Consider the following 13,103-nt stretch of genomic DNA (forward strand, 5'->3'; position numbering starts at 1 on the left):
GAAATAAAACTGTCAAGATTCTTTAAAATACAACCCTAATTCTGAAAAAAAAACCTGAGACACTGAGTAGGATGTAAATGGAAACAAAATGTAATGATTTGCAAATCTCATAAACCCATATTTTTATTCACAATGGACCACACTGAAGAAGTTGTTGCATTTTCAGGAAAAAAGGGTCATTTTGAATTTGATGCTTGTAACACAGCTCTAAAAATACGAGACTGGCTGTAAAAGTAAGTGCTACAAATAAGAAACACCTATAAAAGGAGCATTTTGCAACTAATTAGGCTAACTAGCAACAGGTCAGAAAAAGGATTGGGTATAAAAAGAGGATTTTAGACAGGCTGAATTTCTCAGAAGTAAAGAAGGGCAGAGGTTCACCAGTCTGAAAAACTGAGTCTAAAAATAGTGGAGCAGTTTCAGAATATTGTTTCTCAATGGAAAACTAGGAAGACTTTGATTATCTACAGTTCATAATATCAAAATATTACAAGAATCTGAAGAGCTCAAAGGATAAGGCTGAAAGTCAGTGTTGAATACCTGTGATCTGGCCCTCAGGCAGCAGCACTTCATTAAAAACAGGTCTGATTCTGTTCTGGACATCACTGCATGGGTCCAGGAACACTTCCACAAATTGTCTGTAAACACAGTTTGCCGTGCCATCAACAAAAGCAGGTAAAGCTCCATCATTCAAAGAAGAAGCCATATTGTATGCGAACGCCAGGCAAGAACTGCTTCGGTCTTCTCTGAGCCGAAGCTTATTTCAAATGGACTGAGGCAAAGTGGAAAACTGTTCTGTGGTCAGATGGATCAAAATCTGAAATTCTTTTTGGAAACCACAGCCGCCACGTCTTTCGTACAAAGAGGAGAGGGACCATCCGGCCTGTTATCAGCACACCGTTCAAAGGTCTGCCTCTCTGATAGTAAGGGGCTAAATTAGTGACTCTTGCAATATCAGATCAGTATAGATCTTGAAAAACACCATAAAGGCAGAAAAACACTTACAGGTTTTAGAAAAACAAAATACTCTCATCCAGATCCAGTCTTTTTCATGGAAGGCCTTGCATATTTCACCAAGACAATGCTAAACCGCACACAGCATCGTGGCTTTGTAGTAGAAGAGTGGGTCAACATTCCCTCCAAAACCTCCAGCAACTCCTCAGCTCCTGGACGTTTCCAGACTGTTAAAAGAAGAGGGATGCTTCACAGTGGTAAACATGGCCCTGTCCTGCTGGCATCAAATTCAAAATTACCTTATTATTTTTCTTTTTTCTAGACATACAATTTTTTACTCGAAATATTTGATAAGTTTACTACGCTCCTTTGGAAATAAAATTTGGCTTTATAATTTTCAAATCATTGCAGTCTGTTTCTAATTTACATTTTACACAATGTCACAACATTTCCAGAGGGTTGTAAATGTCAGCTGAGACTGGGAAGGACTCAGATTGTATACGTGAATAATAACGCATGTTTGACCCGTGAAGACTTTAAATTCTTCATTAGACATTCCAGAGCTGCCAGGCATCACGAGCGAGTGACCAGCAGGTTTTTCCATTTTCACCGGAGTAGAGGAGCTCATATTGAAAGTCCATCTGTTTGTTAACACATGCAGTATGGCCGTTTAACTCAAACTTCTGCGTCATCAGATAGACAGACACAACCTGTGTAGCCGGGGACTCGGCGAGGGATGTGGAATTTTGAACGTACTCGTCATGTTCCCCTGTCTTGATGTCATCCTTCTTTTTTTCCAGTTCAAATTACTGAAACTTTATTTACATGGATATAATGAATGCTTTCACCCATTTATTGAAGATGTATTACTTTTTCATACATCTTGACCTCCTTTCTCTCCCATTTCTGCCCTCCTATTGCCCCTAATAATTAAATACCCCATCCTAAAAACACACTTGCACTCAAGTAATTACACATACACACCCATGCCCCCCTATCACCGTCCTTCCAGGTCTGTGTTTTATTGTGAGTTTAGTGAGCAAGTACCAAAAGCTACTCCTTCTGCTCAGCTCAGCTGAAGAAAGACAGAGGGCTGCTGTATGTGAAAGTGTTTTCAGTGTGTGTGCATTCATTTGAGAGAAAGAATGCTGAAGGGATAAACGCTTTAAAGGGGGGCGAGGAGTAAAGGAGAGTTTAAAAAGGGGGTGTTTGTGGCTGAATGGGGGGTTGCCAGGGCTTTGCTGAATGCAGTTTTCCTGCAGCTTGTTGAGATCCCCCAGGAGAGGAGAGTGGAGGAGTGTTAAAACCACGCATGTAACGGTGAAAGAGAGACAGAGCGAGAGAAAAGGGATTTATGATATGGATAGTTTGGCAAGGTGACAAGGAACGATAAATGCAACACCACAACAAGAGCCCCCCGAGACCCTGACTGAGGGATCTAATTGGAGAATGGAAAAACGGATTAAACCTCACACAGACCCCACAAAGGCAGCATTAATGTGCACTCGTACAGTGCCAACATCCTCCACCAGCTCTCCATGCGCTCTAACTTTTTTTTTCTACGGTCACAGTGTGGCTCTTTCTTTTCTCAGCATATATTCTCCCGACAAAACCCTTCTCATTCTGTTTTTATCTCTCTTTTTTTTATAACATTCCTAAATTTATGTGCATTTATAAACATGTTTGGGCTTTTTTTTCCTGCATTGACAGTGTCTGATTTGTCCCTTAAACTCTACTACCTTGTTTGCTGAGTTTTATCCACCCTGCTGCAAATGGAGCACTGTACTGTACTCCTGCAGACTGGCCAAAAAAAGAAAAAAAAAATGGAGAAAGAAACATGGAAGAAAAAAAAACAGCAGCAGCTCTCACGGCTGTCTCCATGGTGAGGCTGCTGACCTGGCAGTCTGCCCCCCAACAACCTCACTCTCTTCCCCCTCTCAGCTTAGCTTTGACATGCTCAAATATAATGAATGAGAGGAAGGGCTGAATGAGAACTCTTCAGATGTGGCGTGCTTGGACTCTGCTGCTGGCTTGTGGAGGTGGAGCAGAGTGGCTTCCCTCTGAGATGATTTTTAAGGATTTCTCTTGTGCCTGAAATGCACCTCTGCCTCTGTGTTTGTCTTAGCTACATATTCAGAAGTGGCTCCTATGTTTGACTTGGTCTTTCCCTGCTTCTCTCCCTCACTCAGTCACTCTTTCCGGCCGTTAGTACCCTCCTCCCCCCCTTTGCTCCTGTCAGCATGTGTTGATATCTCTCCCACTCGCTCAGTTCTGAGTGTGGTAGATGGAGTGACTGAGGGAGACGAAGGAAGACTTAAAGTTGACACAGATTTGAAAGAGGGACATTCAAGCGACAGGAGTAAGTGGTAGAGAGAGAGGAGAAAATTAAAAAAAAAAAAAAAAAAAGGAGGCTGCAAAGGCAGCTCTTTTGGACGGTTGAGGAGGGGGGACGGCAAGGATTTTAGGGGGAGGGGTGGTTTTGGGGGGGAGACAGAAGGGAACATGCTGGCTCACTCTTGAAGTGTCAGAGGCTCTGGAAAAACAAGAGTAATAAGCGCTGCAGCTCATCTGGAGTCTGTTCGGCCATGTGGGATGTAAAATGAGGCACCGCTCATTTCGTTTCTGGACAGTTTGAGCTGTTTGGTGAAAGATTTTCTCTTTAACATCAAACGTCATGGATTCTGACTCAGACTCTCCTTTCAACTACTCCTGGCCTTCATTTCCAAGGATGAGGATATGCAGGAAGACGGGGAAAAAAGGTAACAGAAGTCTTCATATTGATGTTTGAACTTACAGACAAAAGCATCCTTGAATTAGGTTTCTGATATGTTGAAATCTGGATTATATGGCTAATTTTAAACTGCTTTCCTGGTTATGAGAATAAACTATAGGCTCTCCTCTTGGTAGATCAGTTTCACCACTCACTATGGAACAATAAAGTTAAAATTAGACTGTTCCCATTACACGTTCTTCCACACAGGCCTCCGCTGCTGCTGCAGCGGCTCAGTCAGCGTCAGATAGCTGCATCTTTGGCAGTGATGTAATCTGATATCTGACAGTTTGGTGGGGAATGTCAGATGTCCGCTCGAGGCTGATAGACTGGTTTAGGGCTTTGGGTCACTTTATTTTGTGAGACTGAAATCAGTTGAGGAGCGGTGAACTTGTTTTCCTGATGTATTTCACAGAAGAGGCGATATATATCGAAGGCAAAAGGGCAATAATGTTACTGCTCCTGTCCGCGTGTGTGTGTTAGTTTATCTGTAGCTTTGGCCAAAACATCTCGTGATCCAGAGGACCGATCTTAATGAAACTCTCAGAAATTAATCATTCTATGTAGGTCTACAACCGATTAACTTTTTGACTCAACCCCACTCGAGATATCCACCACAGCTAGGCAGTCGTAGCAAACACAAAAATATCTAACTCATCCACTTGTACAGGTATTGAGCTACATTTTTGTGTGGTAGTGGCTGAGAGTCATTCCCACTACAAGATCTGTTTTTAAAACGGTGCTCTTAACTTTTAGAGGGAACTCTGTCTAATTGTTGGGAAAGTATCTCATGAACCATTGGTTAGTTTTTGTTGAAACTCTCAGAAAGTAATTATTGGATGTATATCTAAAACTGGTCAACTTTTAAAGTTAACCCAATTCAAGATGGCCACTACAGCATAAAAGTGGTCTTAACTCAGTCAGATTTACAGATGCTAAGCTAAAATTTTATTTACATTTTCATTTGACATGAGTATGCCGGTGATATGCATTTCTTTAAGCAAGGTTAGGTCTTTAATTCTAAAACACAGATTTAGTAATCCAATAAAGGCAGCTAAACCCAAATCAAGCGGTACTTTGGTGTGTATGTTTGTTGCTTCAGTGTCAGCCATGGAAGAGCTAACACAGTTGCTTAAAAATAGTACAAAATGAAACCACAGCGGTGGTTAAAAATCTTTTTGCTTGTGTGCAAAATGACTTTGTGTGTGTTGGAAGGGGAGACAGTCGCAGCAGAAGATCATGTTACTGCCACGGCCATGTCATGGCTCTACTCCAGTGCGCTTTTTCTCATCTTTCACCATAAACCTCTGCAAGATTATCTATGTTATTGCTTTGTAATTCTGACTGACATCGGAAAATATTAGACACTCTGCCTGTCTGCTGTCCTCCACTGAAGAGCTGAAACGGTGGAGCTGCACTAACTTTTTTAAAACTCACCAAATATTCTTCAAATGGATGCAGAGTTTTTTGTTTTTTTTTAGTGGTTGGCTGTGGTGCACTAGCTCACGTGAAACGAGAAATGTGATTTCAGGTGTGCACAGCTGCCAGTTTATTTCTTCACTGTGAGAACAGATCAGCGCTCAGTCTGGCTTTTTGGCTTTTTGGCTGTTTGACGCATTAAAACATAAACACGATGAGTATGTGATGCTTGGACGAGGATGTTGGACCACAGGTGTCATAACTCAGAGTGGTGCACAACTGCTTTAATAACTGAAGTGATGTTAGCAACAAAGTTGAGCAATTATGGTCTCAACTTTAAGAATATCACCCTGTGCTGTAATTATTTTTGACCAGGATTGTTATCTTTATTTTTCATTTCTCTTTGCTCTCTTCAAAGTGGCATTTGTTTGGTGCTGTGTTTTTAAAAAGCAGCTCACATCATAAGCGAAGGTTCACCATGAGTAAATAGTTTTTTTTACAAGCAAATAAATCAGCCCAGGTGTTCATAAAATTACTAATCGTGTTTCTGTTGAATTCTCTTGGTTTTGCCAAAGAGCCTCTAACAGTCTAGGGCACTGAGAAAAGGCTCTTGTGAAAAGCCTACCTACTTCTCTCCATCCTGCCTTCCTCGGTCTCTTTCCCCCAGGGGTGTGCACGAGTTGAAGGGTCAGTCTCTGTGTGTTTAACTGCCCTGGTCTGGAAACCTGGCCCTGCCTGACTGCCGTCTTTGTCTCAGTCTCTGCAGAGCTACTGGACTTTGTTTTTCACTTTGCTGCTGTTCCAGTTCACTCAGGAGCTTATGTCACTTCAAATGCATACCTTTATATAAGCACAAATGGATTTGTAGCTGTTTTTGTCAAACCTTGAAAATAACGTGCACAATCTCATGTGATAATTCAAGATGTCACGCTTAGTCTGCGCTGTGAATGACTCTCAGCTACTACCACATCAAACTGTAGCTCAGCATCCGTAATACTGACTGAGTTATAGCCATTTCTATGTTGGCTAATGTCTGTGGCAGCCATCTTGAATTGGATTAACTCCAAAAGTGAATCAACTGCGAGTGTATATCCAATTATTGCTTTCTGAAAGTTTCATTAAAATCCATCCAGTGGTGCGCCACATATTATGCTAACAGACAGACAAGATTGACTTAAACAGTTAATGCCATGGTTTTAAACAAAGATAATCTGTAATTTGATGTGCTTGCAGTACGTCTCTGTAAGAAGTTAGAGCCATTTTTGTGTTTGCCACAGCCAAATGACCTTCAAAGCCATTTTGAATTTAGTTGACTCCTGAAAATTTCATTCAAATCTGTCCAGTGGTTATGAGATATTTTGCTAACAGACAGGAACACAAACACACACACACATAGACACCGTCAAAAACCATATTATCTGCCTTCAGGTGATAAATAATATATTTTTTTAGTTTTACAATAAAGACATCTACTCCTCTAACTTGTTAAGAGTATGAACTGCCTGCTTTGTTGTTATTTCACCAGTTAACTGATGTTAAACACAGATCTCACAGCCTGACGGTAATGTTCACCAAGGCAGTGTTTATGGGTCAGAGGTGTGTGAATAATTGTGAGCCCACGGTGGCCAGCCGTGGCTTTGGACCGAGCCCAGAACCTGAGCTATTAGGTCTGTCAAGTCCTTTACGGGGGGTTTATATGAAACTGTATCTACTTTCAAACAGCAGCCTGACCCACATCCAGGCTCTGACCCCCCATGTGGATCTGATGTTGGACCGAAGCTAATCCTATGATAGAAAGTAGTAGTGTCTACTGTGACTTTGTGCAGATATTTTGGATTCGGGGTTCAGAAGAAGTGGCTGTACTGTTTTGTTTTACATTTGCGAGACACTTCAGGACTTTGGAGAATGACAAATGATGTGGAGTAATCTCTGTATACACTCTGCAGGTTCAACCAGAGTTAATTCATTTAGATTTAATGTGAATGTGACGGGAATCATCTGGTGTCCTCATCAGTGTCTGCTCGGCTCCCTGCTGCCTCTCAGATTTATGCGACTTGCCGCCCACAGGAAGCACAGCCAATTGTTGCTCTGATTTATTCTCTGGACGTCTCTTCTTCTGCTCGGCTGTAGAAGCTGGCAGCTTTTACAGTACATGATGGATAAACTATAGATTTGTTTTTTAGAGAAGACAGTTTTGTTTTAAATCGTGCTTGAGGAGTGGTGTTGAAAGCAGGGATAGACATGTTTTTCCCCTGCTGGCATAGTTTGAGCTGTGATTTAACCATTGTAACCTGAGACTGTTATTAGGAGAATTATACCTGAGCTGATGTGGCAACTTCTGCTAATGTCATCAGATTTTTTTTTTCAAGTTAATGTTCAGCAGAATACAAAATCCTATAGAGGCCCAAAGGTGCAGATTACAACACAACTCAGCAGATGACTTCTTTTGAAAACAAATTCTCCAATCAACTCTCCATCAATGATTGAGCTCTAAGACCTTCAATAAAGGAACTGCCATCGCATTCATATTAAAAAAAAAAAAACAGAAGAAAAAACAGAAAAACTGTTTTATTTTTGTTTCTTTTGCATCACATAGATTAATACTGAGCACAAATAAATTGGCTTCTTATTTTCTAAGTGTTCCTTTTTGGCAATAAACTCATTTAGATCTCTCACTGTCTCATTTTCAGACCTGGCCCTAGCTTAACATGAACGTTTCACCACTTTCAAGATATACGTGATTGTTTTAACCTGATAAGCATAATGAAAAAGCAATCTGAGACATTATTTGTTCATAACCTTTCTGCAGAACCCCACTTTAAAAACCCCAAAATATCAGTTTAAGAAACTTTTACTGATAACTGGAAAAAAAAACACTCAGTAAAAAAGCCAGAGTACAGTTGTTTACAGATACAAATAGTAGATACAAAGTGTAGTTTCAAGGTTGCTCGTCGACTGTGGTGCTGAGCTAGAACAACATTTAACAGCATGTTAGGTATCGAGACACAGTGGAGTTTTCTGTAGTTCAACAACAACTGAGAGCAGCCATCACAAACACCCTGGAGTTTCAAATGAGCATTTCTTTTTTCTTTTACCTCTGAAACATTAAATGACTGGAGCACTTGGACCTTTTGGTGATTTACATGATAAAAATCAGCAGCTAAAGTTTGCTTAGCTGTGTTTGAAATGGACACGCTCACATTTCTGTGTTTACTTAACATTTAAGGAACTTTGTCTGTTTTTGTTGAGATAAGCTTAAACAATAAAATTCTCAGTACTGTAAATGTCTCCTCGAGGGCTTATTGTTGTTCACGCTGCCACTGCGAACATGCACCCCCATTGTTTATGTGCATGTGCTATTTCCAGACTGAAATACTCTTAGAAAATTGTGTTGTGAAGAAGCTGTGCTTTGTACAGAGCAGCAAGCCTGAGGGAGATGTGTATGTGTGTGCTCTGAGAGCAAGAGTGTTTTTTTTTTGCTTGCTGAAGAGGAAAACCAGACGGCTGCTCACAGTGCCTCCACTGTGTTTGAAGAGTTCCTCTCAGTGCTGCTGGATGCTCACTCAGTCGCTGTATCAAAAAGTAGGGTGGTGAAGAAACATGTCTACAGATGTCCACACATTCCATGCACAGCCCTTCACATGGATGCAAAGAGCCATTCGGACACACACACACACACACACACACAGAGTCACGGAGAGAGCCCTGGTACTGAACAATGACATGCAACTGCCCAGGATGTCTATGTCACTTCCCGTGTTTGTGAGAAGTTATTTGGTGTTGCTGTGGAAACCAAATGTAATATTGAAAAATCCCCTCTGTGTCGCTCTGTGTGCAGAGAAAAGTCAGTCCATCAGGGAGAGCCAGGCCTCGTCCCCGACTCTGGCTGCTGCCGCCAGGCTGTCGGCAATGATCCACGGCAAAGACCAAGTGTACGCCAACGCCATGTTGGTTGATCAGGTAAGTCAGGCTGAGTTTTTATTTCTGTCATTAAGTTACAAATATAAAATGTATAGCATTATTATCATTCAAATAGCCTACTTAGGTTATAAAATGTAAAACATTTCATAAGCGAAGCAGCAAACCTGCTGGCAGAACATTTCCTTCTGATGGCTTTCTCACTTTTTCTGCTCCAGGTGGATGACTCTGATGTTAAGTATCGCTCTCTAGGAGAAGAGGAGGAGATCGGCCCTGCGTCCCCTGTAGGTATGTCCTGCTGGGATTCTTTCTCTTCGACCCCCTTTGACTCAGAGAGCTCCTCTCAGAACCGTTCCCACTCGTCACCCCATCATGGGCCGAGGGGAAGTCAGGGCCGAGGGCCAGACAATCACAAGGAGGCAAACCCTCGCATCTCTCCCCCTTCTCCGTCTTTTCCTTCCTCTCCTTTGGCTTCCGCCGCCCGTTTGTTCGAGGGAGCGCAGAGGCGTCAGACTCACGCGGGCCCCCCGGTCTCTCCAGCTTTGAAACACAGAGGGTGCAGCTTGACAGAAGCAAACCGAACTCTGAGGTAAGACCCGAATTCTGCTGAAATGTTAAACATAAACTGAAGGGTAATTAAAAAAAGACATTAATAATGCAGCTGCTTGGCAAAATTTTTTATTAAAGTAAAAAAAAAAGCAATGGGGTAACTTTTTGTTTGCTTGTAGAAGAAGTTACAACCAGGTAACGTAAAATGGATAGTTTACAAGAGTATTTAAACTGATATTGTGCAAACAACACAGACAATACATTAGTTGAAAACGTTTTAGCTTATTTTACTGCTGTCATGCATCACATCTTCTACCAACTCTGTGACAATAAACTAGGACAAATTTCTGTAGGACTGTCAGAAATGATTTTTACCTTCATGTCTGATGAAAGATTTCAGCAGCATGTTTATGTGCTTTGTTTTTTTTCATTTTATAACTCTAAAACTATTTTCAGTGGCTAACAGACTAGGTTTACATGCAGACTAGTTCAGCACCTTCTGTGTGTAGACTGGTGTTTGGCATTGTTCTGCTGAAATAAGCAAGGCCTTCCCTGAAAAGACAGCCTCAACGACAGCATCTCCTGCCGCAATGAAAATCAAAATGAGAAGTTTCAATTTTAGGTACAAAATTCTACATTTTCAAGTTTTCTTGTATGGACTTGTGCTAAACTCTCTTAATAAATATATAAATAATTTGTGTGCTTTCCAGTTTGTCAGATTTTTGGTAGCAGATACAATTTTAGTCCAGATGATGTTAAAACCCTTCCCTTGTAATCCTGTTTAATTAATGATGAGCAAACCACTAAGTGTAATCTTAAAAATTTAGCAAAACCTTTTTTTTTTTTAGCATTTAGCACTGGAATTGAAGTCAGTGAAGATGTGGAAGAAGACAAACAGCTTGGACACATTTGCTGGTTTTGAAGTTGCTGTGTTTCTTTAAAGGGACAGAATCTTAATAAAAAAATTAAAAGCCACCATGCTGTTTAGATTTGTCCACGATGGCTGTTTTGTAGGTCAGAGGTCAGGGTACATTGATCTCTGCAAAATTATGCAGCTTTTTTGCTAAATTATGCAGGATGAGATGTTAAGTCTTCTTTTTTTTTGCAGCCTTTGACAAAAGTGGATTCCAGTTTGTTTCTAACATAATGTGTGTTAAATTAGCACTGGCCACGTATTTGAGCATTCTGCAGGGTCATAACCCAGGCATGTGTGCATGTTTGTGTCATTTTGTGTGTGAATAGCCCCAGCCTGGAGTGTGACAGCGGCGAGGAGGACATACTGGGACACTCGTATCCTTCTTCGGTGATAAAGCAGAGGTCCATTTTGCAGTCCAGCTCAGGAGAGGAGAGAGACTCGTTTGACACTTCGCCTGACTTTAATCGCTCACACTCTGACAGCACACACAAAAGCAACCAGGTACACGTCATTTTAATGTATGCAGATTAAAAACTGGCTTGATGTAAATGTTTGAAGAAATGTTTCTTTCTGATTGAGTGATTAATTAATCCAAACAGTAAATTAAACCAGTGTTTTAGTGTATGAAAGATGATTTCAGAACTCTCAATATTTCTATGAAGTTTTTTAACTCCAACATTTTTATACAAGAAGTTCTGACCGAAACTCTGTTTAACATTCCGCAAAACAAATCCTCCATTACAAGTTTTACATCAGGCACAGCCCACCTTGCAGACAGTCATTAGTAGATAAGCTCACATTGTCAACAGCTCAATAACGTGAACAAAAGGTCAGTGACGGGTCTGTTTGCCCTGCAGGGTTTTGTTCTTCTCCAAGTATCTGTCGGCAAAAACTGAACTTGTGAACTTCTCCTTTTAATATCTTTATCTGGTCTCTTTGATTTTTCTTTTGTTTTTTACCCAGAGTTCAGAGGATGTGGAGGTTCGTCTGCGCTCCTACTCCTACTCCTCCCCTAAAGCAAAACCTTCACGGCCACTGCTAAACCGAGACACAGCTATCACCGACCTGGAAGAAGGTGGGTAAACTTTAACATCTTTGTCCTGTTAATGTCTCTGCTTCTATGAGCCTGCTGAACTGACAAATGTGCCACATGTCTAACAAAGGATGACTGATTAGGTGTCAAAAATAACTTGAGGTTCTATAAGTACACATATCCCACTCAGGGGGGTAAATGCGAGTTCATATTTTATTCTGTTAGGCCCTTTCAGCAGCAGCGGTCGGTCTCTACTTCAGGCTTTATCTCTCTCTAAATCCCTATCTCGTCTCAACCAAGTTAGTAAGTACAAGAACAGCATCAAACTAACTCAGATACTGCAGGTTGGCTGTCTGGTGAAAACATTTCAGTGGGTCTTTTAGCTCTTTTCCTGGGGCAGGCATGAAAAAAATCCAGAGCTGCATGATTAAAAGGCAAACTTAATATCATCAAACTTTCTTTGGCCCACTATCATAAACATATTTGTTAAAGATTTAAAATAAAACTTTGTGGTAAAAATAATTCTCCTGCCCCTTTGTGTTACAAAGTAAATTTTGCGAATTGCTTCCCATTGTAGCCCTAATTGTGCAGCTCTGTATCTGTGGTTGGATTTCATTCTTCGTGGTCGGGCCGAGACCACTGTCTCACTAAAAAAAATAAAAAACATATTTTCACTTGTCCAGTAATCAAAAGCAGACCTTTTTCCCAAACTTGATTATTCTTTCCCCTGAATATTAAAATAATGGTTTTCCCAAAAGTAATTTCTAAAACACCGTATAAGGACTGACAACTAAAGGATTGGGGATTTGGAAAAATGTTCAGCTCCTGTGGATCATCTGAAGGAGGAATTGCTTCTGATTTGAGGGTTCTGTTCTGCTTCTATTTGGTCACGTTTTGTTTTCCTCTTGGTTTTTTTTTACACTTTAATTTCTTTTTCTGTCTTCTCTGTCATCTGTTTTGTTTCGAGGAAAGGTTGTTTGTTCTTGCTCTGTTGAGGTTTGCGGGATCCAGACTCTTTATATGATCCGTGTACTTGTCTCTAACTGAATTTTAATCAAAGCGGGGTCTCTAATTCTGTCAGTTGATTTTCTCTGATTCTAAAATGAAATGAATCAACGTGTATTTATAACTCATTTGCTTTTCACATTTATTGTACCCTACAGAGCAGAGAGCGTTTAACCTGACTGAAACACCGAGAGAAAAGAGGTAAAACCAGTGTGTCATTTCATGAGCTAATGCAAGCTCCGCTGAGCTGGTCTCGCTCAGATGTTCCTCCCTTTTTTAGGCATCCGTGTTGAGCGGCAGAAAGAGATTGGCTCAGATGGGGCCTGCATTGTGTATACATGTGCGGGGGGTTGTGTGTTTGTGCCTCTCTGGTTTTAAACTGGCCAGGGTTTTAGCGTGCAGGATATGACATGCTTCCTGTCGAGAGTATTCTCTGATTGCAACCTCAAAATAACCCAGAGTAAACAGCAAAAACTTTGGGCTTTCTTGGATTGTCAGACTTTAGAAACATCTTGCTAATTTCTAGACCACATCAATAA

The 13,103-nt window shown here is 40.9% G+C and overlaps 1 protein-coding gene and 1 long non-coding RNA gene across 7 annotated transcripts in view; one reads left to right on the plus strand and one right to left on the minus strand.

The window, feature by feature from the left end:
* LOC108233629 (rho guanine nucleotide exchange factor 28) overlaps positions 1–13,103 on the plus strand; it is a 39,440-nt gene that overhangs the window by 11,766 nt on the left and 14,571 nt on the right. For 2 of the 6 annotated variants that reach the window (XM_017412209.3, XM_017412210.3), the window contains exons 1-7: positions 3,454–3,713; positions 8,982–9,103; positions 9,280–9,650; positions 10,853–11,027; positions 11,490–11,601; positions 11,785–11,862; positions 12,723–12,765. In XM_017412209.3, the coding sequence (XP_017267698.1) occupies positions 3,629–3,713; positions 8,982–9,103; positions 9,280–9,650; positions 10,853–11,027; positions 11,490–11,601; positions 11,785–11,862; positions 12,723–12,765 (986 nt within the window). In that variant the 5' untranslated portion in view covers positions 3,454–3,628. Of the gene's footprint in view, positions 1–3,453; positions 3,714–8,981; positions 9,104–9,279; positions 9,651–10,852; positions 11,028–11,489; positions 11,602–11,784; positions 11,863–12,722; positions 12,766–13,103 lie in introns of those variants that run through there. The other 4 variants (XM_017412203.3, XM_017412206.3, XM_017412205.3 and 1 more) reach the window with 2 other exon arrangements.
* On the minus strand, positions 7,697–9,363 carry LOC119617149. The gene is made up of 2 exons (XR_005233336.1): positions 9,229–9,363; positions 7,697–9,127 (listed from the first exon to the last, which is right to left on the minus strand). It is a non-coding gene; the product is annotated as an uncharacterized LOC119617149 (long non-coding RNA).

Source organism: Kryptolebias marmoratus, linkage group LG1 (assembly GCF_001649575.2).
Source record: "Kryptolebias marmoratus isolate JLee-2015 linkage group LG1, ASM164957v2, whole genome shotgun sequence".
NCBI classification, from domain to species: Eukaryota; Metazoa; Chordata; class Actinopteri; order Cyprinodontiformes; family Rivulidae; genus Kryptolebias; species Kryptolebias marmoratus.